This window comes from Mesocricetus auratus, unplaced genomic scaffold (assembly GCF_017639785.1).
Source record: "Mesocricetus auratus isolate SY011 unplaced genomic scaffold, BCM_Maur_2.0 Super-Scaffold_100040, whole genome shotgun sequence".
Lineage (NCBI taxonomy): Eukaryota > Metazoa > Chordata > Mammalia > Rodentia > Cricetidae > Mesocricetus > Mesocricetus auratus.
Genome location: NW_024429217.1, coordinates 4,802,974 through 4,830,357, shown reverse-complemented (window position 1 = coordinate 4,830,357; position 27,384 = coordinate 4,802,974). Strand labels below are relative to the sequence as shown.

The 27,384-nt window shown below is 43.0% G+C and overlaps 1 protein-coding gene across 5 annotated transcripts in view; it reads left to right on the top strand.

Moving 5' to 3' along the window:
- Positions 1-27,384, top strand: part of Dync2h1 (dynein cytoplasmic 2 heavy chain 1) — a 221,568-nt gene that overhangs the window by 117,336 nt on the left and 76,848 nt on the right. For 2 of the 5 annotated variants that reach the window (XM_040734715.1, XM_040734713.1), the window contains exons 64-75: positions 245-253; positions 555-575; positions 1,806-1,904; positions 4,210-4,333; positions 6,459-6,622; positions 8,470-8,589; positions 9,078-9,212; positions 11,917-12,060; positions 15,395-15,484; positions 24,299-24,364; positions 25,547-25,597; positions 26,619-26,696. In XM_040734715.1, coding sequence (XP_040590649.1) covers positions 245-253; positions 555-575; positions 1,806-1,904; positions 4,210-4,333; positions 6,459-6,622; positions 8,470-8,589; positions 9,078-9,212; positions 11,917-12,060; positions 15,395-15,484; positions 24,299-24,364; positions 25,547-25,597; positions 26,619-26,696 — 1,101 coding nt within the window. The remainder of the gene's footprint in view (positions 1-244; positions 254-554; positions 576-1,805; positions 1,905-4,209; positions 4,334-6,458; positions 6,623-8,469; positions 8,590-9,077; positions 9,213-11,916; positions 12,061-15,394; positions 15,485-24,298; positions 24,365-25,546; positions 25,598-26,618; positions 26,697-27,384) is intronic. The other 3 variants (XM_040734714.1, XM_040734716.1, XM_040734717.1) reach the window with 3 other exon arrangements.

The window sequence follows — 27,384 nt, the reverse complement described above, 5'->3', positions numbered from 1 at the left end:
CCTTGGTCAGGCAGTCCTTACTAATTCTTGGTCTCTTTGCCCACACTTTGCAAATCCAGCTCTGCCAGACTGCTGGAGTTGTCCCAATGCTCCAAGCTTTGTAGCCTCTTTTTCCTTTAACTAGATAATATTTCTTGACTTAATTTGACTTGCTTTTCCTATTGCAACTTCATGTTTTTCCCATGTATCTTACATACTTCCTGATCATGCAGTTTTCATTTTTGCTTCTTGATCGGATATGAAGTCATTGAAGGTAAGGAAACGCATCGTCCTCATTTCTGGACTCCTTGTCTGTATTCCAGTGGTTGTGACCTAGCATGGTAGGTGAATGGAAGCTCATCATTCTTAATCTGCTACAATTGGTTAAGTGTAGTTTTAGCTGCATTTTATCATGGAACATGGAGATAAAATGTGTCTTAGAGATTGTCTAAAGTTCTGTGAAGAAGTATATATAAGATGAAAACCAACTTTTAAGTTGGTTTAGATTTGTTACACTTACTTTGCTAAAATGAGATGCTTAAAAATACCACCTCTTTTTTTCCTGACTGCATCAGATCATTGGTTTGAAATCATGGGTAAGAACTCTTTTAGTTTTAAAAGTAATGATATTGAGTGTGTGACAAAATCTACTAGAACTGTGAAACATTTACTACTGGATATTAGCATAAAACTAGATCTAAACCCATAGTAATGCTGAAGAGGCCATTTGCTAGTTAACTCATTTTGTCAGGGTTTGTGCGTGCCTACAGTGGAGCAGTGAGAGGCCTCTAGACACAGATGCCTGGGGAGGGTCTCACAGATGCCTGGAGAGGGTCTCACAGATGCCTGGGGAGGCTCTCACAGATGCCTGGAGAGGGTCTCACAGATGCCTGGGGAGGGTCTCACAGATGCCTGGGGAGGGTCTCAGTGGCTTGCGTGAGGAGTGTGGTGGGAGGAGTCCTTGTCTGTGGAGAGCTGAGACCCACAGTGAGTTGTTGGAAACTCAGGCACATGTTGAGTGTTTCCGTGTCCTGAACAGGGCTGGGGATGGAAACTGTCTGGGGACTTGTTCCTGCCACCCCTTCCCCTGACTGGCGTGCCCCTGCAGTTACAGGTGTGTTCTTGCTACACCTAGTCCGCTTCTCAGGGTGTGCCCTCTTATCACTGTCGACTGTGGTCTTCAAGTGAGAAGATGTAAGAAAAACTGGTCCATTGTTTCAATGCGTTTACTAGATAAAGATGATCTAAAAATATCATTCACACGGGCTGGAGAGGTGGCTCAGTGGTTAAGCACTGACTGCTCTTCCAGAAGACCTGGGTTCAATTCCCAGCACCCACATGGTGGCTCACAGCTGTCTGTGACTTCAGTTCCAGGGGACCTGACACCCTCACGCAGGCATACATGAGGCAAAACACAAGCGCACATAAACTAAAACTGAATAGACAAATAGAAATATTGTGTAGATAGTGTGTGTTTTATGTCTGTATGCTGCATCTTTTCATCTGCTCAGTGCTTTAGAGTTTACCAGTGTGAGACACTCCATGCATGAGTTCCTAGTTCTTTAGGCACTGATGGGCAGTCTTTTGAGATTTCCTTTTGAGATGCTCACTCAATTGCATTTAGATTTAATTATTTACTCCTTGTTCCTAGTAATATATATAAGTGGCTTTTGGTGCAGATACAAGCCACACCATCTCTTCTATCTTGTTCTTGATAGAGTTGCCTTCTGCAAAGACACAGAAAAGCTCATTTTACAATTTTTAGGAGTTTATTTCTATTTAAATAAAAATTCACCATTATTTAAAAGATTTTTTTCCCCCACTAGAGCCGTGTGTGCCCGTTTCTGATAGATCCATCTTCCCAGGCAACAGAATGGTTAAAGACTCATCTGAAAGACTCACGTTTGGAAGTTATTAACCAGCAGGTATGCACTGCTTATAATTTAGATCCTGACTGCAGGAAAACCAACAGTGAGTACAGCTCAGAGTCTACACGAGAAAACATGCAGAATGAGCTACCCACAGTGTTCCTCACGGAGATCTATGGGAAGAAGGGTGGTTTTTTATGCTAGTGACCCATCTGAGCCCTGGGAATTTAACATGAGGAGGCATAGCTCCTCCTCTTCGTTAGAGGAGGTTAAGGACACAGACCTCTACACTGTGCCATGACTAATGACAAATACAGGGTGTCACAGCATTGCTTAGTGTGGAGTGGAGAAACGCCTTCTGAGCTTGTGTGTCTCTTTTTGCTGTCCTATGCTCACTGGGAGTTTTAAAATGCCCTGGGAGGCGACGCTTGCCCAGGAAGCTGTAGCTGCCATGCTTTGGCAGTGACCCCCCGCTGCCCAGTTTGCCTTACTAAGGAAATTATTGTTGTCGTAATCAAGTTTGTAAGAATCAACATTTGATTAGTTTTTATAGATACTCAAAGTATTTGAAAAATTACCTAACTTTATATTTCTTATAGGTTTCTGTCTCATTTGTATGTGGTAATAATAACTGAAATTAAGTAATGTATAACAAACATAGCCATTTGTGTGTACCAGTTGGGATACATCTTGAGAAATGAATTCTTGGGTAGTTCTCCAGTATGATCATTGAATACGTCCCTGCATTTGACAATGTAGCCTACCACGTACTTGGCTGCATAGTACAACCTTTGGCTTCCAGGCCATAGGCCTGTGCAGCAGTTTATTATACCGAATACTATACGGATAGAAGCAGTGCATGGTGTTATTTAGCTCACCTAAACAAGGAAAGGGTAGAGAACAAACATAAATGATAAAGACAAATGAATATATAAAGGCGGGGTGTGTACAGGTGGGAACCAGCAGCATGTGTAGGTGAGCCAGTACATGTCTGGGTATGATAGTCTAGGACACTTCCAGGCATGCCCAGTTTGCAGTTAGCTTTGTTTTTAAAAACACTGTATGAATGTTGATAGAACACAACATTGTGAATCTGTAAGTCAGGAGTACACTCAAGCTTCAGGGCTTCAGACCATCAGTGTGCTGTACTTCAGGCAGTTAGCAGTCACCTAGACTGGCTTACTCCAGAGCCACCACAATTCATGCACTGTGCTAATATGCAGTGGCACCCATGGTATCGCTGGTAAGTGGAGGGACTTGGTTGTACATATGGTCTGCTGTTGCCTGAATCGTGGGCATTGTATCACTCTTCTCTGCTCTCACTTATGAAATATTACATTTGTTTTCCTCCCACTTGGAGTCCTGGAATAATGTTTAAAACTCCTTTTGCTAAACAAAAAGTATAAAATTCTTGATTATTTACAAATATCTTACATAATATTCCTTTCACAATATTAATCATTTTTTATAAAGACAAATTTATAGGAATTATTTTTCTTTTTGTTAATCTGGATGGTTTATTATTAATTCTATATACTTAAATAAAAACACTGACACTGAAAGAAAAAAATATACTCCATGAATTAAAAAACACCATTACATATGTTACTTCATGAAAAGGCCTTATATCATAACTTAACAAAGATATTTTAGCTAAAGGAAATCATGTCCAAATATCCCCAGAATAAAGAAAAAAATCACTCTTTAGTAAATTAAATATAGTGATATACAAGAATTCCAAATTATGGCCAGTTATTTTAACACCCCAAAAATAATATAAGTACCATTTTTTTTAACTTAGAGCACAGTGAGGTGGTTCTTTTGACTACATGGCCATTTATTGCAGATAGAGGTTGGAATTTTATTTTTGTAGCAACTTGTAAGTATGATAGAAACTTGACAGGAAGCTTTTATATGATGGCAGACTTGAGGATTTTCTGTTTAGTTGCTACATAGTTGCTTCCAGGTGTGCAGGATGAGAATGCTCTAGAGAGCTGCTTACCAAACTGTTTTTATAATTAACAGTGCTATACTAGACACTTAGGATTTGGTAGGAACAGAAGAGTTTCTGTTATTTGGGGTTTTTTGTCACAGTAATTTTTAAAATCTTATTTTTCTTATATGTGCCTAAATTATGAATTAAGATAATGATTTTAAGTTAAATTATTTATTACTAAATATTTTGTAACTGGAAAACAATAATGAATAATTTAACTAGTACTATAGATAATAGACTTTAAAACTTCAACAGTTTCTGTTAGTATCTTCACTCATTGTTTATAAGGACCTTTGTGAGCACTGAGATAAGGAAAAATTTCCATGTTTTATCTGGCTCATTTTCTTCATTTCTGTATTATCACAGGACAGCAACTTTATCACAGCTCTTGAGTTGGCGGTGCGTTTTGGGAAAACACTCATTATACAAGAGATGGATGGGGTGGAGCCTGTTCTTTATCCACTGTTGAGACGAGATCTGGTTGCTCAAGGTAAATGTTTGAGTTTCTTGAGTGCCAGTTTTTAAAACCAAGCACAAGCTTGCAAGTGTCGTCTACTGGTAGAGCCACATAAGACACGCTCAGTTGCCCCAACAACACAGTGTGGGGTTGGTGGGACAGAGTACACACTGTGGTCATCTGTTGTCCCTGCAAGTTGTGACAGTGTATGTAACCACCCTCCTTGGGGATGCTCATTAGAGACTCTGGAGTTTCACTCAGGGTAGCTATGTAAGCATGCACTTCCTGCTCATAATAAAACAGGAAGCAGGTGTTTAGCACACCCATGACATGTGCAAACAGTTTGAGCACAGCTAGCCACTCTTACCAGTTCTGAGAACTGTGAGAATTTTCCTGAAGCCCTTGGTCCCAGATGTTGCTCATAGACTACTTTGACAAGCAGGTCATTCTGAAGATGTCTGTGCTTCTTCATGGATGCCTCATAGGACTTCTAGGAAATACTCATGAGGTCCTTCCATGCCCTGACACTGTATGAGATACATGTGACTTCTCTGGGCGTAGCTGACAGTGAGTCAGCCCTGGGATTTCCGTTGTTTAGTTGCCCATACCTTATTCAGAGGACTTCCCACATTGTAGATGCCTTTGTTTTCCCATGTTCCTGAAGCCACTGGTGAACTCTTGGCTCATCATTCCAGATTTAGATGGAATCATCTTTTTGCCTCAGGAAAAGCATTTTTGGGTTTTGCCTTGCCAAATAATTCTGCATGTATGATATTAGGTTCAGTTCCATTTATCCTCGAAATTTGTGCACATTTTGCTCTTTGTTGGTTTAATTTTCTTTGAAGACCAATAATGTCATATTGAATAAAGAATATGTGATGTTACTTTTTATCACTTTAGAAACATTAGTTTGCTCAGACCTGTCAAGTAAAATATTGGAAAGACAATTGAACTTGTCTCTTTTAAATTTGGTACTGTCATTTTTGTTTGTTTCGAACCTTTGTCATTATAAAATGTGGTCAGGAAGCAGGGAGTAGTAACTAGGACCAGATATATTCCACAATGGCACAGTCACATGACCTGTTTCCTTTATAATGATCCCACTTTTTAGTTTTCCTAACCTATAGTGGTGTATTCACACAGTTTAATTCACTACCTTTAGGCTATTAGACTAAACTGAGTCATTGATCCCTTTGGTGCCCTCATGATCTGCCTTCTCCTAGTTTTTATTTCTTTTTGTACTGGGTCACCCATCTTCATTCAGTAGCTGGTTCTTTTTTGGTCTTGTAGTTTGTATAGTAACACGTAGTCAGAGGTGAAACAGTGCAGGAACTTTCCGTTTCCGTTTACCTAACAGTCAGTAATGCTGCGTGTACTTCATTCCCTGTTGGCCATTTTAATCTTGTCTTTGGAGAAATGTTATTCAGGTCCTATTCCATTTTTAACTGGGTTATTTACTTTTGTGCTATTTATTTATAAGTCTTTATACATTTTGGATGTTGTCTTTAAAATGTTTTACAAATGTTTTCCCAGTCTCTGTGTCATGTTTTCATTTTGTGGATAATGGATATCTTTGTAACTACTCTTTTTTTATAGTACCTTTTAACTAAAGAATGTAGAAACTGGGGAACAATACATGATTAAAAGTATCTACTCTTGATATCTGTAAACAACTATTTCAGGAAAAAATTGGAATATGAGACATACAGTTAATATCAAGACCATACCCATTATAAGTAGGTATCCCATTGGTACTTCTGTGTCCTAGGATCATTTTACTGTTATTTGACTTATGTAAAGCTAATTGAGCATTTAGCAGTTTCTTGAGCCCCGCCTTAGAAACCTGCTGTTATCGCTGAGTCAGAAGCTGCAAGAGGCTCAAGGGGATAGTGAAATCCCCCAAGGAAGGAGCATGTGTTGTGTGTATGTGGTTAAAGTGTCTAAACTCAAAGTCTGATTTTGGTAAAATGTAGTTTTCGAATGTTAGTGGATTTGTCATGTTTGTCTTTCAAAGTCAAGGAAACTCACTGCCGTATAGCTCTTTTTAAAAGTCTCATGCAGAAATCTTGAAAAGTTTTTAAAAACTTACATAGAAGATTCATAGAATACACAGAAGATTCAAGCTAACTAATTATGTGTGTATGTGTGTTTTTCATAGGACCTCGGTATGTGGTACAAATAGGTGACAAAGTCATTGACTATAATGAAGATTTCCGCCTTTTCTTGTCAACAAGAAATCCGAATCCCTTCATCCCACCGGATGCAGCTTCCATCGTGACTGAGGTGAACTTTACCACGACCAGAAGTGGACTTCGAGGGCAGGTGTGTGGTCAGGACATGCTGCTACATACTCATAGAGCCATGTTTGCCACCGATGCAGTTGTTAAGATAGCTATGATTGAATTTGGGTTTTGAAAATATGCTTGGCCGTGAAGCATCATGTCCCTTATTAGATTTGTGCTTTTGATGCTAACTTCATATTGCTGTTCTCTGATATAATTTATTTTATACTCTGTTTGGTAGGAACTGTGAGGTACATAGCTCATAGAGATGAGTTCAGTTTTTATGAGTTAGATTAAGGACCTGTAGTGATAGCACATGACTTCAATCCCAGCACTCGGGAGGCAGAGGCAGGCAGATCTCTGTGAGTTTGAGGCCAGCCTGGTCTATAGCATGAATTCCAGGACAGCCAGGGCTACACAGAGAAACCCTGTCTTGAAAAACCAAAAAAGAAGTAAATAAATAACAAAGCTGAGGACTGCAGTTATTTAATGTATTCCTGTAGGCAGTATTTTTCTGATAAAGGTTCCTCCGTTCATATTTGAGGTGTGATTGTACCCTTTCCCTCTTTTCAGAATCACATCGGCTAGTGCTAACAGCTGGAAGCCGTGTGCCTTTGAACTCATTTATCTGTGTCTGGCTTGTTACAGTCTGATGAATGTTTGAAATTAAAAATAATTTTTCAAGTTTATATACTTTACTTATTTATTTCTTTAAAAATATATTCTTGGCTTTTCCTCTGGAATGAAGTGTGTGTTGATTTTTTGAGAACTATCACTTTTTCCACTCATTTAACAGTCTTTATCTTCTTTTGCTAGCATGTGCTTCTGTGTAACTTTATTTTATTGAAATTTAAAAGCTGCTACTTCAAAATATTGTTTTCTTATACCATAAGGCCCCATATTTGTTTATGAATTATCTGCTTTGCTTTATAACGCTTACATGCCAGAACTTGAGCTCACCCAGAATTCATTGACAAAATGACTTCTTTGACCCGAAAGCTCCCCTTGGTAATGGTGCCAAGAGCAGTGCAGGTCTCCCTATGACAAGGGGCGAGTCACAGGCAGTCCTGTCTCCCTATGACAAAGGGCGAGTCATAGACAGTCCTATTGAAAACTTTCCAACGTGCCTGTACTATTCCACTTCCCTAGCAACAGTATATCAAGGTTCTCTTAAAAAAATATTGGTGCTATTTTTATCTTCACTGAATTGTTTTAAAAACTGGTTTATTTTTAAATTAGTATACAAATTATTTGATTTTACTGTGGCACTTTTGAGCAAAATGTGTTTTGCTGTTTTTCTTTTTAATTGTAAAAATCTTACTGGGTATGAAATGTTATTTCAATGTTGTTTTGATCATATAATATTTAATTTTTGAATTATACTTATTTGTGTGTGTGTGTGTATGTATATGGGCGTACATGGTCCATGATGTATGTGTTAGGTGAAGTCGCTTTACCATAGAGAGTCTGAGGATCAGACTCAGGTCATAGACTTGGTAGCAGGTGCCTCCACCCAATAAGCCATCTCAGTGGCCCCAATACCGTGGTATTTTAATATGCCTTATATCGTAAGTAAATGTTTACCAGTAGCTAATACTAATTTCATACTTTATATATTTTAATCTAACTTTAGAAAGACATTTTTCATACTTAGCAAACAGTGTGATTTTTACATATTTGACACTGAAGTGATTGCTTTCAACATCCACCTTGTGTTTCTTGTCAGGCACAGATGTGGGAGTGTCTTGTTCTTAATTAGAAAGAATCAAATGATGTCACATTATCACAGTACTTGTGGTACTTGTTCATTTCCAAGGGCTGGCCAGAAGTTTTATGCTGTTTTAAAGCTCATTCTGGAATTACTTCTCTTGTTTTTTCTTTTTTAAGCTTTTAGCTTTAACCATTCAGCATGAAAAACCTGATCTAGAAGAACAGAAAACAAAACTGTTGCAGCAGGAAGAAGATAAGAAAATACAGCTGGCCAGGCTTGAGGAGTCTCTGTTAGAGGTGAGAGTTTTCAGAATGGTTTTCAGACACTGCCTTCTTTGTCAAGTACAAGCCCTGAGTGGCTATAACACACAATGTTTATCTTCAAAATGCTTGTGATTTTTCCAAAGTCACAACTCTAATAAAATACAAGGATCCCTTTCTCAGAATAAAGATCTGAAGGAGTTATAATTAAGACAAATTGTTCTAAATTAATAATTTCTTTTATTGCATTGTTTCATTATTCATTGCATTGTTTCATTATTCATTATATACATGGGATTTCAAAAGGCATTAAAATTAGCATAAAATTATGACTGAATATATAACTGTATTTACTTTTGATTATTGTATTAATAAATATAAAACATGCAACTATTTGATATAGGAAGGCTAAGTAATGTCAGAATTCTTTTTAGTATATACTGCATTAATTGTTAATATTGTGATATACTTCATTTAATTATTTATCTTAATATTATAATAACTTTTATTAATTTCATCTGCAGACACTTGCCACATCTCAAGGCAATATTTTGGAAAATAAGGATTTGATTGAATCTTTGAATCAGACAAAAGCAAGCAGTGCTCTTATTCAAGACTCACTTAAGGAATCTTACAAACTCCAGATTTCCCTTGACCAAGTAATTATTTCCTTTGCTGTGATTTTATGTCAGCTTTTCTTAAATATCTGTGTTAATTTGGTAGAACATAAACAGTCAGCTCTTCGGGGTTGTTTTGTGAAAAATGAAAGTCATTCAAAAGTAGCAGAGCCTGGGATGTGATTCTGCTCTAAGAAGCTGGGTAAGATGTCACTCACAGCAGTAAAGGGAGCTGCTCTGACTACCCTGGTGGCTTCTGCACCATGTGCCACCTTGTTACTTACGGCCGAGATGTGCTCTAAGGTGGTTGAAAGTGAATGTTTTGAAAAGGAGTGTGAGAGAGCATCTTTGCAGTGTGTGTCAGTCAGCATGCTGTCCCGTTAGTGTGAGAGAGCATCTTTGCACCTGTGAGAAGTCAACTTGCCATAAAAGGTTCAATTGCGCTCTCAGTTTGGGGTGTTGGGGCTTAAGGTGACTCAGTGCTTTGGGATAGAAGGATTTGGCAAAGCTCTCTACCTCTTGTCTGTATGTGTGAGAGAGACTGGGAGAAGAAGGAGTGACGGGGTGAGGTGGGGGACCAGGGTCTGACAGTCAGTCTGTTTTGAAGGCTCCCTTCAATGAACTCCCTGAGGCCACCTCTTAAAATGTCCTTCATTGTCTGACAACACCATGGGCTTTAAGTAGGCTGTTAATTCTCAGGGAAGATTATAAATCTAGACATCTAAACTGTTTGTGTGTCTTGTACTCCTTCCTCCATCCCTCCCTTTCTCCCTTCTTCCTCCCTTTTGTACTTTTAGTCTTAGACTATCATATAGATATATGATGATATTTATTGGAATGATTTATAGGACTGCAGCCTGTAAGTCATTCCAATAAATCTTAAGTGTTTATGTTAATTTGGTAGAACATGTACAGACAGATATAATCCAGCGATGGCTAGTGGCGAACAGAAAGTCAGCAATCTAGTAGTTGCTCAGTCATACAAGGCTGTGTGTCTCTGCTGATCTTCTGTGTATGCTGGGATCCCAGCGAGGTGGTCTCCAATGCCAGCGAAGGAATGGAAGTAATAGCAAGGCGAGGGCAAGCAGGCAAAGAGCGAACGCTTCCTTCTCCTATGTCCTTATATAGGCTGCCAGCAGAAGGTACGGCCCGTAGTAAAGGTGTGTTTTCCCACCTCAGCTTAAGAGTCCCATCAAAGGTGTGCATTTTCCTGATCTAGAACTGGAATTCCCCCACTCAACCCAGGCAGAAAATCTCTCACAGGTGTGTTCTCCATTTCTGGACTGTTGTTCACTTCAGATGTAGTCAGATTGACTACATAGCCATCACGAGTCCTGTCTTTGAGTGGATTTCTCTTCAGCCTCCTGAGTGCTAGTGCTGGGATGAGAAGGATGGGTCACTACCCCACAGAGTTTTTCCTAAGACAAGTTAAATATACGGATTTTTCTTCACTGTTCAGAGTAGACACAGTCAATGTGAGGATCGGAACCAGTATCTTACAAATGGCTTGGAGTCTTTCTTATGCCTTGATGATTCCTTTAGTGAAGTTCCAACCCCACATCAGTGTAATGTGTGTATCATTTTCTCTCCTGCAAAGTGTGACTGTGCTTTGCAGCAGACTCAGACAGCCAGAGTTAATGTCTCTGCGTTTCTGGGCAACAGCCTGACCTTTAGCTGGCTGACATTCTTGAGTCATTTCTGTCCCCTGACGACTTTCCTGCTTCTACTTCCCTGCTCTTGTTCACATTTTACACTTACCTATTGCTACTTTGTATGCTTGGAAGAGAGCTCTGTGGAAACCAGAATACGATGAAAAATCAAAGCCTGATTCTAATCCAGTCCGAACACCTCCCATTGCAAAGCCAAGTCTGACGATGTTGAGTGCAGGGTTTCCCACAGCATTGTGGCATTGTGTCTCTCACATAATGCTGCATTGATGGGCTATGCTTATAGTTGTAGCACTGTGAAGGTAAGGACTCAGGGACCCATGTCATTGAGAACCTTGCACCTGTGATTGTCGCATGTTGTCTCATGTGATTCTGACAATAAGTACCGGTGTCCCGGAGTGCACACCTCTCCTAGTCATGTCCCTGCCTTTGCCCTCTCCTTGTTTGAGTGTCTTTTGGGGTGGCACATCTTGCCCTTGCATCGCGGAAGTTACCTGGCCACACTTGCTCGCCATTCCATTCTTTCCTCTCTCTCTCTCTCCAGTCTATGAAGCGCCTGTGATTCTACCATGTGAGACTTAGAAAAACACTCACTTTTCATGAACCAATTGTGATTCTACCATGTGAGACTTAGAAAAACACTTCACATATCTGGCTGTGATGGGGATGGTAACCTCACTCCTAAATTCATACGTGGACTCTTATCTCTGACGAGGTGGGGTTAAGAGGTGGCCCTTTGTGAAGTGAAGGTCTCCTGGTCAAGAGGAGAGTTGCTGTGCCTTCTGAAAGAGGGCAGAGGGGGCTTGCTTGCTTTTTACCCTGAAAGGAACAGGAAATGGACCTTCACTAGACACCAGATCTGCTTGTGTGTTAGCCTCGAACATTCTGTATAGTGCCCTGAGTGAGTGAAGACATTTTGTCCTCAGCTTTGTACAAATAAAGAGTCTCAGAAACTCTCCTTCATCTTGATGTGCTGTGTAAGCAGAGTGTGTGGCCAGGTGTGTGTGCAGCGGCCTCCAGGTGGCAGTAAAGCCCTGGTGTATGATGACCCCTCCTCTGTCTCCACTCATGTTCTGTAGGAGCGCGATGCCTATCTGCCTTTGGCTGAGAATGCCAGCAAGATGTACTTCATCATCTCTGACCTGTCCAAGATCAATAACATGTACCGTTTCAGTTTGGCTTCCTTTCTACGACTTTTCCAAAGAGCTCTGCAGAACAAGCAGGTAAGTTTTTGGCTATTAAAGAGGTCACTTAAATATTGAACTTATACTAATACATTTTTGAGAAGGCTTTTATTATGTATTTCAGAGGACCACATATAGCAGTTTTAAACTTCATTTAAAAGAGACCATTTGTTTGACTCTGTTACATATTCTTAACAAACTATTATTGTTTGAAAACAAAGGAACAGTTTATGTTCTGAGGAAAGTTAATAGTGATCCCTCAAACACCAATAATTCACAAGTGTTTGTAAATTTAATAAATTGTCTACCTAGTCTTATCACCTGAGCTATATCCTTGTCATTTCAGACTGTCATATAGGCAAAGCATTGTTCTTGATAATGGAGGCAAAACAGTATACTGCTTTTGCAGGCTTGCTCTCCTTAGGGAGTCTTGACAACTGAGCCTCACTAAGTATAGACTTGGTTTTGACACAGCAGGGATGTGTTCTGTGTGTTTGGGAGCTCAGTTCGGACTTGAGGGTATGGCTCAGGTGCAGATTCTTCAGGTCCCTGTTGGGTACCTAAGGGAGAAGACTTGGTGAATGGTAGGTTCTTTACCACAGAACCACTATGGAAGGGCTGACTTCCTAACAGCAGAGTAGATGAATGTCTTATATGATACCTCGGGGCACCAAATAACATCCTCATGAATAAAACAGAGAAGGAATCACATTTTGTAACCCAGACATAGGGTGCCATTGTTTTTGCAGACTTGTATTGACCAAAAGAACTAGAAATCTGTCCAGATTCAAAATGAGCAAATAGACACCACCTCTTGATGATGGGATTGTTCAACAATTGAGCTGTCATACTTAAAAACAACTGTTAACATGCATAGGTACCCCACCCTAATCTGTATCTCTAATGCTTCCTCAAATTCTTAGACTTGGGTAGCTGAGGAGAAAATGCACATTAATAAACACTCAGGTAAATACTGGCTCTATATCTCCGTTGGTAGATTAACTGTTTCCATGAAGCCAACAGCAGCTGGATTTCTTTTCATCCTTCTGCTGCTGTGCAGTTATGGACACTCAGCTGCTTCCACAAATCTCTGATCACTTGTGAGACAATGAGAGCTGTTGTGTTTGATGTTTGTACTTTTGCTGAACACGGTTAACTACATCCTTTGTTTTTCTTTTATGCTATTAATATTTTCAGACTTCCTTACATGTTAAGAACCTTAAGCTTATTATGTGTTGTAACTATTTTGAGTTTATTTTGTACCTTTTTACTTGATTTAAAAAATAATTCTGTAAAAAAATACCATAAAAATTGTGATTCATGGTTTTTACATTTGGTATAATGCTAACATGTTTTTTGTTTAGTTTATTTTGTTTTGGAAGAGAATCTTTACTGGTGTTGACTGCTTAGTATTTTCACCAAGAAATGCTTTATTTGATTATAAAAATGATTTTACTTTTCCTGATACCTCTCCCACTGACATACTATTTGATATTGTTCATATAATCAAATTTGAAGTAAAGTTCTATCCAATGAAGATCTTGTGCTTTGGGGAAGGGTTTTGCCAGCAAAAGTTAGCCAACTTTGTCATGGTGAAAAAAACATTTTTACAACTAAAGGGTATAGAAGGCCATAAGGGGCATTTAAGGTTTACACAACAGGACTGATGAGGATATCCAAAGTGGCCCAGAAAGATGGTAATTACAAATACAGATGCATGCGCGTATCCAGGAGACTGCTAGTAAGTGGTGCTGTGCTCGGTTATGTGACCATTTCCTGCAATATGCCATTTTTATGTCACTTTAGTATAAATACACCCATGGGGCCAGAAGTGAGTGTCTTTGTATGGTGTTTGCCTTTTCCTGGTGTGTACTTTAGTCTGTGTGCATCTGCTGATGTCTCCATGGTGATCTGTGTGCTAGTCAGTAGAGCATGTCACATCTGCCTGAGATTCCTCACACATTCTCATCATCTCTGGGATTCTGAAAACCCTTCTTTCCTTGTTTTAGGACTCTATCTACCTGACTAGAGTGTATAGTTCCCTTTAGACAAACAACAGATCTCAAGAAGATACCGAGTGTTTAAAGTGTTATAACCCTGGTCCTTAGTTTTGGAAGGTATTTAAAAAATAAAATTATTCCATATGTAACAAACAGGGTGTTTATAGTACCGTTAAGTCAAAACATTTTTATAAAAAATATGTATACTTCTCAGTTACAGTAGTTCTGTGTTAGACAATATTCCATTGGATAGTGTTGATCCATGTATTTGTAGATGTGTGCAGTTACGTGCACATTTGAATTTATTTTCATATCTTACAAATTAAGTGTTTTAGAGTGAAGTTCATTTTAATGACCAGTCTTCACTTTACATGCAAGATCACGTGAGTAGTGAACAGTACTTAGCGTTTTATGTCAGCTTCACACTTTCACTGTAACCCTAGATGCATTTTCTTAACCATTAAAATTATTTCACTAGTTTTTTCCTTAGTTGCAAATACAAAATTATAAACTGCTAGTTTAATTTAATCCCAGTGTTGAACCTTACAAGATATGTGTTCATTAAATGACTTCCAAAGTGATGTGTAGAACTCTTAGAGCGATTAGGAGAAAAGAGAGCCCTCTGCAGCCGTCCCTTCCCATTTCTGTCCAGTTGCCCTGTCTTCTTTATTTAATTTACATCTGTTTATTTAGAGTGTGCATGTGCACCGTGTGTCTGTGTGTGTGTGTATGTGCACCGTGTGTGTGTGAGAGAGTGTGTGCACGCACATGCATCTGTATTTGTAGATTACACACTATGTGACAGGCTCAGCAACATGCTCCTATACTCACTCGTCTTACTGGTCCCAGTTTTTATAAATCAACAGAAATAACGATTAGTAAAATAATGGCATTGTGACTGAGTCAGTCTGAACACTGGAGGTGTGGGACTTTCATTAAACCACTTTCTAAGTTAATATTAATGCCTATTCCGCCTGGCATGCTTGGTTCGGTTATCATACTGGAGTAGAAACAGAGCACTGGGCTGGGTTGGTAAATAAACTCAGGTGATTTAAATAGCCTTCCCTCATGTTGAAATACGGTGTGTTTTTAATGCTGTTGGTAATTGAGCTAGTACTGTTTGGAACTTCATTATTTTCATATTTCCTACTGGAAATTGATTGTAATTTCCATTTATTAAAAGTTTTAATTGTATGCATTTCAGGAGATACTATAAAATACTACATTATTAATTCCTTGCAGTTTGTGGGCAAAGGTAGTTCCTTCAGAACCAACTTTGAGTCTGGAGAATCATTTTTAAGAGTGATTCAACTCCAAAATATCTGTAAAAAATTTCTGAATTTCCTAACGGATTTCCAAATTCTGATCGACAGGACTCTGAAAATACAGAGCAGAGAATCCAGTGTCTCGTCAGCTCTTTGAAGCATATGGTGTATGAGTACATATGCCGCTGCCTGTTTAAGGTAAGGGTCCATCAGGTACACTGCTCCTCACTCCTCGGTCTCGTAGGACACTGACGTTCTGGAGCTGCTGCCTTACCAAAAGGTATTAACATGGGCAGTTGTGAGTTTTTTCTAGAACCCAATTCGTCCCACACGTTATTTCTTACCACGTGCCAAAGCGCAGCGGGAGAAAAGGACGGCGAGGACAGGACATCTGGCTGCCTGTGCTCACAGTGGAGGGCGTGGAACGTGGGGAACGCGTCGTTACAGGTCCAGGTTCCTCCCCTCAGGCCTAGTATTGCCACCTGGAGACTTGTCTTTGTTCAGGGTGTGGCTGCTCTGCGTCTGTGAGGCGTTCGCCATCCCTGGCGTCTGGTAGATGCTAACAACACGCCCTCCTCTTCCCCTCATTTGTGAAATGCAGTGTCTCTAGGCATTGCCTAGTGTCCGCTGGTGTCTTAGTGACTTTCCTAATTCTGTAGAGAAACACCATGACCAAGGCAACTTATAAAACAAAGCATTTTCAGAGTGTGAGAAGCCATGACTGCCCTGCTGGGGAGCGTGGCAGCAGGCGGGTGTGGCACTGGAGCCGTAGCTGAGACTTACATCTGACCCACAGGCAGGGGCAGAGGCAGCCAGCTCAAGTCCATCTCCAGTGACATACCTCCAACAAGGCCACACCTCAAAGCAGAAACTTTCTGCTGCTGGGGAACCAAGTACCCAACGTATCAGCCAATGGGGGCATTTTCACTTACCCTGCATTGTGAGATGCCCTTGTCATTCGGTCCTGGGGCCCCAGGGTGAAGAGTTGTAGGCTTTTGAGTTACAAACATAACTTTCTGAGTGTCTTCCCTTGAGAAAGGATCCAGAACTGTATGCATTGAGAGTCTCCTGAGACTTAGAGACTTCTAATGAGGAGAACCAAATTCAGGCTTTAGAATCAGTCTTTGGGGTCAGCTCACAACATAAAGGGCTCCCACAAGTCAGGTGCCCGAGTCTGAGGAGTTAGTGGTTAGCACAGTTCAGTCATGTGGACTGAGATCCTGAAAACTGCACTGTGTTAGCCGAGGCAGAGCAACCCTCAGTGCACCTTTGCGCTCTTAGAGTGGGCATCTTTCAGTGGAACTGCGCATTTTCCTGTCAAAGAGCTTATGGCTCACCTTAGCCCTCGATTTTAAGGTGCGAAGACTGCAGATTGTGAGCAGACATCACAAAGCCTTGTTGCTCTAGATGTTGTTATCCTAAATATAGGGATGACCTTTACAGTGGCGCAGCCTATCAGTTAGAGAGCTTGAGATCCCTGACACATGTATAAGGTGTTATCTCCTCTAGTGCACAAAGTGTTATTACATGATTAAACTCGGCAGTATTTTCAGAAGATTTCAAAGTCTATGTGGAACTATAGCTGAAAACACCTTGAAGGCTTGCTCTCCAGTTCTTGATTCATTGAGCTCACTCACTTTGTGCTTCAGACTCTGGTCTTCTCCATACATTGTTGTGTTTAAATACCTAGAAATGGTTAGAAACATTTCGTTTCTGAATTGTCTCCTCTGCTTCCCTGTCTTTGTTTGCAGTTGGTCTCAAGGGTCTTTCCATGACTATAAACCCTGACCTCATTCATTTTCGTAGTTGTCACATGGGTTTGAGTTACCCCTTTCCAAAATGCTGCATAGTGTCTCATTTAGACAGTTTGGACTTTGGGAACACTTTCGTATAAATAATGAAATATCTTGGGGTTATACTTAAGGTTGAGTACAAAATTTTTTTATATTAAAAAATTACCTATGTTCTGAGACGAAATTTTACACAGTGTTTTTAGTGTGCCTGTACTTTGATTCTGACTCAGTACATGAGGGCATGTGTGAAATTTTCTGCTGTCAGAACTGAAAGGTTTGGGCTGGGAGCACTTTGGGTTTTAGGCTGTCGGACCTGGATGCTCAGACTCTGTCCTTGACATCTCTGTTACGTGACAGTAGAATTTGTTCGCATTTTTGGCTGCTATAAATGACTGTACTATGTATATAGTACCTTCATCTTTGTGTGAAGATTTAAGTATTTTCATCCAGTAGATTAATGGGTAGAAGTATAATTGCTTGTTCAGTGGTCACACTTTCTACATTTTATTGAATATTATCAGATATTGTGGAGAAGTTTGCTTGTTTGTGCTTGAAGTGGTTGGGACTCTTATCCACAGTAGTTGAAACCACCTTTTTCTTTACATGCGTATTACCTGGGACACACACACATACACCACACACACACACACACACACACACACCGGGGACATGAAGTTCACACACACACACACACACACACACACACACACACACACACCAGGGGACATGAAGTTCACACACATACACCACACACACACACACACACACACCAGGGGACATGAAGTTCATACACATACACCACACACACACACACACACACACACACACACCAGGGGACATGAAGTTCACACACACACACACACACACACACACACACACCAGGGGTCATGAAGTTCAGAAGATATATGTTGCAAAGTGGCTGAGAGGAATTGGTGGGAGGGAGTTGGAGGTAGATGGAATTAAGATACATGTTTGAAATTTTCAAGGAAAAATGTTTTAAAACCAAAAATACTATAAGTATTCATCTTATCATATTTACTTACTTTCATCTTGTATTTTTGTATTTCAGTTTGTATATTCTTATTTGTAAAAACTCAGGCTCTTTGCTGTCAATGTCCATGTCATATATTCTATAATGTAATTGGCAAAGGATCAGTATTAGCATCAAGATAATGTAACGTTTCAGTGGACCCTGTGGAGGCTAGCTTCTTAGTCACTGTATCCTTTAAAAATACTTGGAGGTTGTGCTAAGCAGCTTTTGGTCATAGTAGGAGAGAAGCCGAGAAGCCTGACTTCAATCCTTTAGTGTGTACTTGGAGTCTCTTATTGCCTCCCTTGAGTAATATTTGTCTATTGTGAGCAATTGGCAAGCCCTAAAATGTCACTGTGAGGCGCAAGTTCTGAGCTATTTGTAATAGGTAAATGTCTGTTTTATAAAATTCATTTCTGTCACTATGGAGTGTGATTTCAGGATTCCATAGTGTCTGGGGATGATGAGAGTTGATAAAGTGGGCCGATCATAACTACGAGGTAGACTCCTCTGAGTTTATACTGTGTGTTAAGTGTAGAAGTGTATTCAGGCCCTGTGATAGCTTCTGGGTTTGTAGCAGTCAGCAGGACATACACTGCCTGCCAGAGTGCCACTCACACAGCTCTGCTGTCATGTTGGTGACAGCAGTGTGGCCACAGTGAACTCTAGACATAAGATGGACTAGTATTCATGTCACAGCAAACTGAATGCACGTTGACTTGGAACAGAGAGTGATTGATCTGTTTTGTAGCAGATAATGTGGACTTAGCTGAGCCAAGTGGCGAAAGCTGCCTAGCCATTTCTGCCCCTGTGACTAGCTGGGCCGCTTCCCTTTCTGTGGGAGGTCAGGGCACTCATGTCAGTGTGGGATGAGATGTAGAAGTTACACGATTGGTTTCTCCAAACTTATCATACTAATAAAACTATATGAGGTAACACATACTGTTAGTATTCCCCACATTGATCTTTGGGATAAAAGAAACGGAGTGTGGAGGTCTCCATTATGACAGGATGTGGGAAAGACAGCTGGGGAATAGCATCCAGGGGCACTCTGGGACAGGAACACTGGTGGAGGGAGGGTGCTGGGAGGAGATTTGAGGGAGCTATGGGAGGATCCCCGGGAAGAGCTCTGGGGGCTCTGTGAAGAGCACAGGGGAATTTTGGAGGAGCACTGGGGAGCATTAAAGGGAGGTCTGGGAAAGCACTGGGGAACTCTGGGAGAGGTTGGGAGCAGCAAGAGGAGCGCTATAGAGAAGCTCTGGGGACCTCTCCAGAGAGCACTGGGGAGCTGTGGGAGGAGCACTGGGGAGCAGTGGGAGGAGCACCGAGGGGAGCTGTGGGAGGAGCACCGAGGGGAGCTGTGGAGGAGCACTGGGGAGCTGTGGGAGGAGCACCGAGGGGAGCTGTGGGAGGAGCACTGTGGGAGCTGTGGGAGGAGCACTGTGGGAGCTGTGGGAGGAGCACTGGGGAGCTGTGGGAGGAGCACTGGGGAGCTGTGGGAGGAGCACTGGGGAGCTGTGGGAGGAGCACTGGGGAGCTGTGGAGGAGCACCGTGGGGAGCTGTGGAGGAGCACTGGGGAGCTGTGGGAGGAGCACTGGGGAGCTGTGGGAGGAGCACCGTGGGGAGCTGTGGGAGGAGCACCGAGGGGAGCAGTGGGAGGAGCACCGAGGGGAGCAGTGGGAGGAGCACCGAGGGAGCTGTGGGAGGAGCACTGGGGAGCTGTGGGAGGAGCACTGGGGAGCTGTGGGAGGAGCACTGGGGAGCTGTGGGAGGAGCACCGAGGGGAGCTGTGGGAGGAGCACCGAGGGGAGCAGTGGGAGGAGCACCGAGGGGAGATGTGGGAGGAGTATCGAGGGAGCAGTGGGAGGAGCACCGAGGGGAGCTGTGGAGGAGCACCGAGGGAGCTGTGGGAGGAGCACCGAGGGGAGATGTGGGAGGAGCATCGAGGGAGCAGTGGGAGGAGCACCGAGGGGAGCTGTGGAGGAGCACCGAGGGAGCTGTGGGAGGAGCACTGGGGAGCTGTGGGAGGAGCACCGTGGGGAGCTGTGGGAGGAGCACCGAGGGGAGCAGTGGGAGGAGCACTGGGGAGCAGTGGGAGGAGCACCGAGGGAGCTGTGGGAGGAGCACCGTGGGGAGCTGTGGGAGGAGCACCGTGGGGAGCTGTGGGAGGAGCACCGTGGGGAGCTGTGGGAGGAGCACCGAGGGAGCAGTGGGAGGAGCACCGAGGGAGCAGTGGGAGGAGCACCGAGGGGAGCTGTGGGAGGAGCACTGGGGAGCTGTGGGAGGAGCACTGGGGAGCTGTGGGAGGAGCACTGGGGAGCTGTGGGAGGAGCACCGAGGGAGCTGTGGGAGGAGCACCGAGGGGAGCTGTGGGAGGAGCACCGAGGGGAGCAGTGGGAGGAGCACCGAGGGGAGATGTGGGAGGAGTATCGAGGGAGCAGTGGGAGGAGCACCGAGGGAGCTGTGGAGGAGCACCGAGGGAGCTGTGGGAGGAGCACCGAGGGGAGATGTGGGAGGAGCATCGAGGGAGCAGTGGGAGGAGCACCGAGGGGAGCTGTGGAGGAGCACCGAGGGAGCTGTGGGAGGAGCACTGGGGAGCTGTGGGAGGAGCACCGTGGGGAGCTGTGGGAGGAGCACCGAGGGGAGCAGTGGGAGGAGCACTGGGGAGCAGTGGGAGGAGCACCGAGGGAGCTGTGGGAGGAGCACCGTGGGGAGCTGTGGGAGGAGCACCGTGGGGAGCTGTGGGAGGAGCACCGTGGGGAGCTGTGGGAGGAGCACTGAGGGGAGCAGTGGGAGGAGTATCGAGGGGAGATGTGGGAGGAGCACTGGGGAGCAGTGGGAGGAGCACTGGGGAGCAGTGGGAGGAGCACCGTGGGGAGCAGTGGGAGGAGCACTGGGGAGCAGTGGGAGGAGCACTGGGGAGCAGTGGGAGGAGCACTGGGGAGCTGTGGGAGGAGCACTGGGGAGCTGTGGGAGGAGCACTGGGGAGCTGTGGGAGGAGCACCGAGGGGAGCTGTGGGAGGAGCACCGAGGGGAGCTGTGGGAGGAGCACCGAGGGGAGCAGTGGGAGGAGCACCGAGGGGAGATGTGGGAGGAGTATCGAGGGAGCAGTGGGAGGAGCACCGAGGGGAGCTGTGGAGGAGCACCGAGGGAGCTGTGGGAGGAGCACCGAGGGGAGATGTGGGAGGAGTATCGAGGGAGCAGTGGGAGGAGCACCGAGGGGAGCTGTGGAGGAGCACCGAGGGAGCTGTGGGAGGAGCACTGGGGAGCTGTGGGAGGAGCACCGTGGGGAGCTGTGGGAGGAGCACCGAGGGGAGCAGTGGGAGGAGCACTGGGGAGCAGTGGGAGGAGCACCGAGGGAGCTGTGGGAGGAGCACTGGGGAGCTGTGGGAGGAGCACCGTGGGGAGCTGTGGGAGGAGCACCGTGGGGAGCTGTGGGAGGAGCACCGAGGGGAGATGTGGGAGGAGTATCGAGGGAGCAGTGGGAGGAGCACCGAGGGGAGCTGTGGAGGAGCACCGAGGGAGCTGTGGGAGGAGCACTGGGGAGCTGTGGGAGGAGCACCGTGGGGAGCTGTGGGAGGAGCACCGAGGGGAGCAGTGGGAGGAGCACTGGGGAGCAGTGGGAGGAGCACCGAGGGAGCTGTGGGAGGAGCACTGGGGAGCTGTGGGAGGAGCACCGTGGGGAGCTGTGGGAGGAGCACCGTGGGGAGCTGTGGGAGGAGCACTGAGGGGAGCAGTGGGAGGAGCACTGGGGAGCAGTGGGAGGAGTATCGAGGGGAGATGTGGGAGGAGCACTGGGGAGCAGTGGGAGGAGCACTGGGGAGCAGTGGGAGGAGCACCGTGGGGAGCAGTGGGAGGAGCACTGGGGAGCAGTGGGAGGAGCACCAAGGGGAGCTGTGGGAGGAGCACTGGGGAGCAGTTTGAGGATATGTCCCCAGGTAACCTCTTCCCTGTGGAGTACTGCTCTTAAGGAAGTGGGAAGAAAGAAGAATTTTCTTTTATTTTTTCTCTGTTTACGTTGCCTTCCTTTCTAAATGAATTTTCTCATTTGAATAAAATTCAGGAGATACTGTTTTTAAATAAATGATTACTAATATCTCATGAGTCTAAACCCATGACTTACACTCTTCTATTAGAAACCTAGTGTTTTCTGATGAGTGTATAGAACTTTAGTCTGTATCTGTTGTAGTGGGTCTTGATGGTTTAGACGATTTTCTTCTATTCAGGCTCTGGAATTTTCTGTGCTGCACGCTTCCACCCCTCTTCCTCACAGTATCGTTAGCTGTGCCTGAGTCACCCATTCAAATGCACAAGTTGGCTGCCGACCCAAAGCAAAGGAACACTGTGCTGTCCCAACTCCTTTGCCATAGATGGGGCTTTTCCTTGGGCGCCAGGAGCCTGACTACTGTAGTACAGACAACTTTGATAGCGTTCAGTTTTTACTGTCTCTTTTGAAAATTATAGGATTGGAAGGATAGTTTTGATGTACATTTCCCTTTCAATATTATGTAGTTTTCATGGGTCTGCCATTGTATCAGAGTGCTGTTGCATTAGATGTAGTAGGTGAGAGCCTTGTGTGTTTTAACACCTGCAGTAGGACTGTTTACATAGAGCAGGAGGCTAAGATTTCGGTCTTCTCTTTACTTGGATGCAGAGTGTGTTGAAGTTGCAATTCCAAGACTCTGCCTGATGCTTGAGAGATTTCTTGCCAGCAGGCAGCCAGTGAAACACTCAGTACAGACATGAACTTGTTCTATAACATTCTATAGAGACTTACACAATACTAATTCTAATCCAATGGGCTCCTCTAGTTATTTCCTGGAGTGTTATGGAATTGAGTGGGGATATTGTCCTGCTCATCTTTGTTTATCTTCCTTCCTTCATCTGGTAGAAATTCATTGGCTATATACATATACATATATATATGTGTGTGTGTGTGTGTGTGTGTGTGTGTGTGTGTGTGTGTGTTGGAAGAGATTCTAGGCCAGGGTGGTGGCGCACACCTTTAATCCCAGTACTTGGGAGCGGAGGCAGGTGCATCTCTGTGAGTTTGGAAACTAGCCTGGTCTACAAAGACAGCCAGGACTGTTACACAGAGAAATCCCAGTCTCGCTTAGACCAAAAAAAGAAAGGAGGGGGAGAAAGGAGACAGACAGAGAGAGAGAGAGAGAGAGAGAGAGAGAGAGAGAGAGAAGAGAAAGAACCCAAACATATTGAGATAAATTGACACTGAACTAAATAATGATTTCTGACCTGATAAGCAAAGACAATAAGATATTTTAGGAATGTAAAATATTTGATCAGTTGTGGATGATGACAAGATTTAAAAAAACAAAACAAAACAAATAAACTAAGACTTTGAAAGATCCTTAGTTTGATTCATTCATCTATTATTCTTACTTGAACTTTTTGGGGAATAGTGTGTTCATGTACTACACTCATATTCTCTGTCTCTGTCTCTCTGTCTGCCTGTACTCTCTCTGTCTCATATTGTGGCTAAGGTGTTCATTATTATACCTAGACAACCAGAAGGACGACAAACAATGATTTCTTCTGCCATTTCCACCCTTGAAAATGATGGAAGAAGACTGTGGTTGTCTTGGGTGACAGCATGTGTCATTCTTGCATCAGGGCATGCGACACTGTAATTCCATGCTTTTCTCTAAAGTCAGAATGGGGCCTGTAATCAGAAAGCAAGGAGAAGACTAAGCACCTTACTGTTCCTGAACACACATTTCCAGCCAGTGTTGGATCACATGTGCTCAGTACAGATCCCAGTGGAGGCTCATAGAATGACAGAAGGCTTCCTGCTTTTTATTGAATATGGAGACTTCAGTGTCCTTTCTTAGTGCAAAGGAAATAGTGACTAGACAAATATAATGATGCTGTGAGGTTGTGTGTGTGTGTGTGTGTGTGTGTGTTTGTGTTTGTGTGTGTGTGTGTACATGTTTGTCATAAGGGATAATACTTGACAGAGGCTTCAAAGTAACATATTTATCATCTTGTTGAATACTGTGTTTATATTTATTTTCTTAATCAAGAGAAAATGTGAGTATTTGGTTTGTTCTATGTGGGTAGAACCTGAAGTCACTTGTTATTACTGGTGAAAAAGGACAAAACAGAGCAATAGTACCTAAACTTTAGAGACAAATTTTAAATAGCAAAGTGTAACCCTGTTCTTTTTGCAGGCTGACCAGTTGATGTTTGCTTTGCACTTTGTTCGGGGTATGCATCCTGAACTTTTTCAAGAAAATGTAAGTAGTATTGAAGAAGGGAGTCTTGGAATTACAGAGAAATCTGATAACAGATGGGGTTGATAACAGATGGGGTTTTTCTTAGGCTAGAGATGGCTGAGGCTGTAAGCTGTATAAACATGAGCTAATGTTCTCTAAGTGATTTGCGTGAGAGGCTGCTTGAAGCTCTTTTTCCCTGATGTATAATCAGGACTGGGGTGACAGAAGGAAAGGAGTCTAAGTAATTTCCCAGGGTACTTGGGTTACCACGAGCCAGGCCCGCTTACTGGGGATACCAGAAGAGCCTACCTCCTGGCTTTCCTGTTCCAAACAGTGCAGGGGAGAGTGGGCACACACTGCATCATCTGCCCCCCACACCCCCCACCCCCGCGCTCACCTATCCAGAGTGGCAGACAAAGTGCGGGATGGGGCTGCACCATTACCTCTTGAGCCGTTGGGGTCATACTGCTCTATGTCCAGCGTCTTTTTTCAGGTCTGTCCTATAACCACATCTAATAGTCACGACACTTACCTGAGCTAAAATTAAATTAAAAAGAGAATTGTGTTTGCTTTTCTTTTCCATTATTGTGTGAATATCCTAGAGGGAGCACTAATAGCAAGGGTGCTAAGAGAGTCCACATTCACCCTATGCCCTCCAACTCTGCTTGGTCAGACTGGGATTATCTTCTGTGTTTTCATGTCTTTCATTTTTTCTTATTCACACGCTGTTGCTTATTTGCTCACTTGTTCCTGAATTTATTAATTTGGTCCTAGTAACTGTTATTAACTTAAGCTATCTTTCCTGTAACTTTTAAAATTATAGCTAGTATGTTTTCAGGTCTTATATGCACTATTGTTCCTTCTTGGAATACTTTTCTTAATTTACACAGCCTTGGTGGACTTCACTGCATGTGCATTAGTGACTAAGAGAGCATAAAAGAACCACAATTAAATGTCTAGATGATGAGTGTGCCATACATGGTACACATACATTTCTGCCTTAATACAGTTAGCTCTGGTAGGTTTCATGCATGTTTTACAGTGGCACATGACTCCCTAACGCTGGGCTGCTTGAAGAAGTGGGAGGGACTGTCCCTGTGTTCTGGGGAAGCTGCGTTGTAAAATGTCCTATAAGAAATTGAATACAACGTTGGCTGGTTATGTTCTGATATTTTTTTGTGTCCTCCATGTTTCATGCACTAGGAATGGGATACGTTTACAGGCGTAGTTGTTGGAGACATGCTGCGAAAAGCTGTAAGTTACAATGTAATTTTTTTCCTAGGGGAAGAAGCTCTTGTCTTGGGTCACAGGAGTCTAAAATTATTGTTGAAATTATACTTTTATTAGAAGAATATGTCCTGACCTATGCTTCCTTACTATGAAATGGGCTTAATATATTTTTAGAACTTGAAAAGTTACATTTTTTAGTGAAAAATATTAAATCCTAAGATTTTAACATTGCTTTTTTCACAGAATTTGTATTTTGTTTTAAGAAAGATGTTATAATCTTTAGGAAAATTACTTTTTTCTTATATACCTGAAGCTTTAAAATTACTTTTTAAGGCTTTAAAAAGTCTATTAAAACAGCTTTTAAAATAAATTTTGTATTTGATCTTGAAAGTGATGCACTGAAAACACAACACAATCTACATCATTGTGGGGGTCTCTGCAACCCCACAACCAGCAGAGTGACATCCGTGGGAGGCATGAAGACAGTAACCCGGGTTGGCTCAAACTTTGGGGTGTGACCCTGAGTTTATTTTAGGCATATTTAAGCACAGTGTGGTGGAAAGTTTCCAGTTATTATTAACTCAGTCCTGTCTCCTTGAGGGACAGAGGGACAGTGTGCAAATTGAGTGTCTGTAAAGTACATGTGACCGCTTCCGTGAAGATGGCCTCTCTAGACTGCCTATGGAAGCACGCTGATGATGGGCTTGGGGGGTCTGGTGATTGCTCAAAGGCCAGCCGAGGGACTGCAGCTCTCTGGGCAGACGACAGAGTGCGTGTTCCTTCCTGTGAACGGACGTTCCAGGGCCACCCATACGTACGTGAAATGGATGGATAAGCATAATAAAAACACATGCCATGTTTTATGTGTCCGTGAGCTTCTAACAGTGTTGCAAGTAATTTTACCATCGTGACTTAATAAATATAAAGAAGTGGTATGTAGAATGTTTTGTTTTCAAGCTTGTATTGGTAAAAATAGCTAGTCAATTGCTTTTTTTTAAAAATTGAATTTTACCAAATGCATTAAGGAAAATTGCTTTTACTGAAGGACTCTCAACAAAGAATTCGTGATCAGCTTCCATCTTGGATAGACCAGGAAAGAAGTTGGGCTGTGGCAACACTGAAGGTATTTTCTTTCTTTGTGTTGTTATTATTTTTTACTCTTGTGTATGTGTTTGTATACTCTGTGTCTGTGCACATGTGTGCTGGTGCACATGGAGGTTAGAAGTTAGTGTTGAGCATCTTACTTTATTGCTGTCCATGTATTCTTTTTTGATACAGTGTTTCTTACTGAGCCCAGACCTGTGAATTGGGCAGACTGAGTTAGACGGCATGGCCAGCAAGTACCAGGGATCCTTGTGTTTGTGACACCCAGAGCTAGAATTACAGACTTCAGGGCACCATGCCTGGCTCTTCATGTATGATCTGGGGTTCTAAACTCATGTTTGCATAGCAGGCATTTTAGCCAGTGAGCCCATATCACAGCTCCTGTTGAAGGCATTTCTTTTGTGTTTTGTGGGAGATTTTTGTATGTGTGTGTGTTTTACTTGTGTTGACATTTTGTATGTGCACCTTATTTATATCAGTGTTGTTATTTCTGCAGTAAGGACTACAGTCTCTTTGTTTAAAATGCCAAAGAATTACTGTGGTATTTGCCTCCTCCAGCTTGTTTTTAACCATGCAGCTCAGGTGTGTTTGTAGACACATGTGTCTTGATAACTTTGTTCCCTCCTTCCCTTCTTTGACATGCTTTTCTTGCAACTGTACAGTAATAGAGAAAACAACAGAGATGGCCACAGTTATGGTGGCTCACT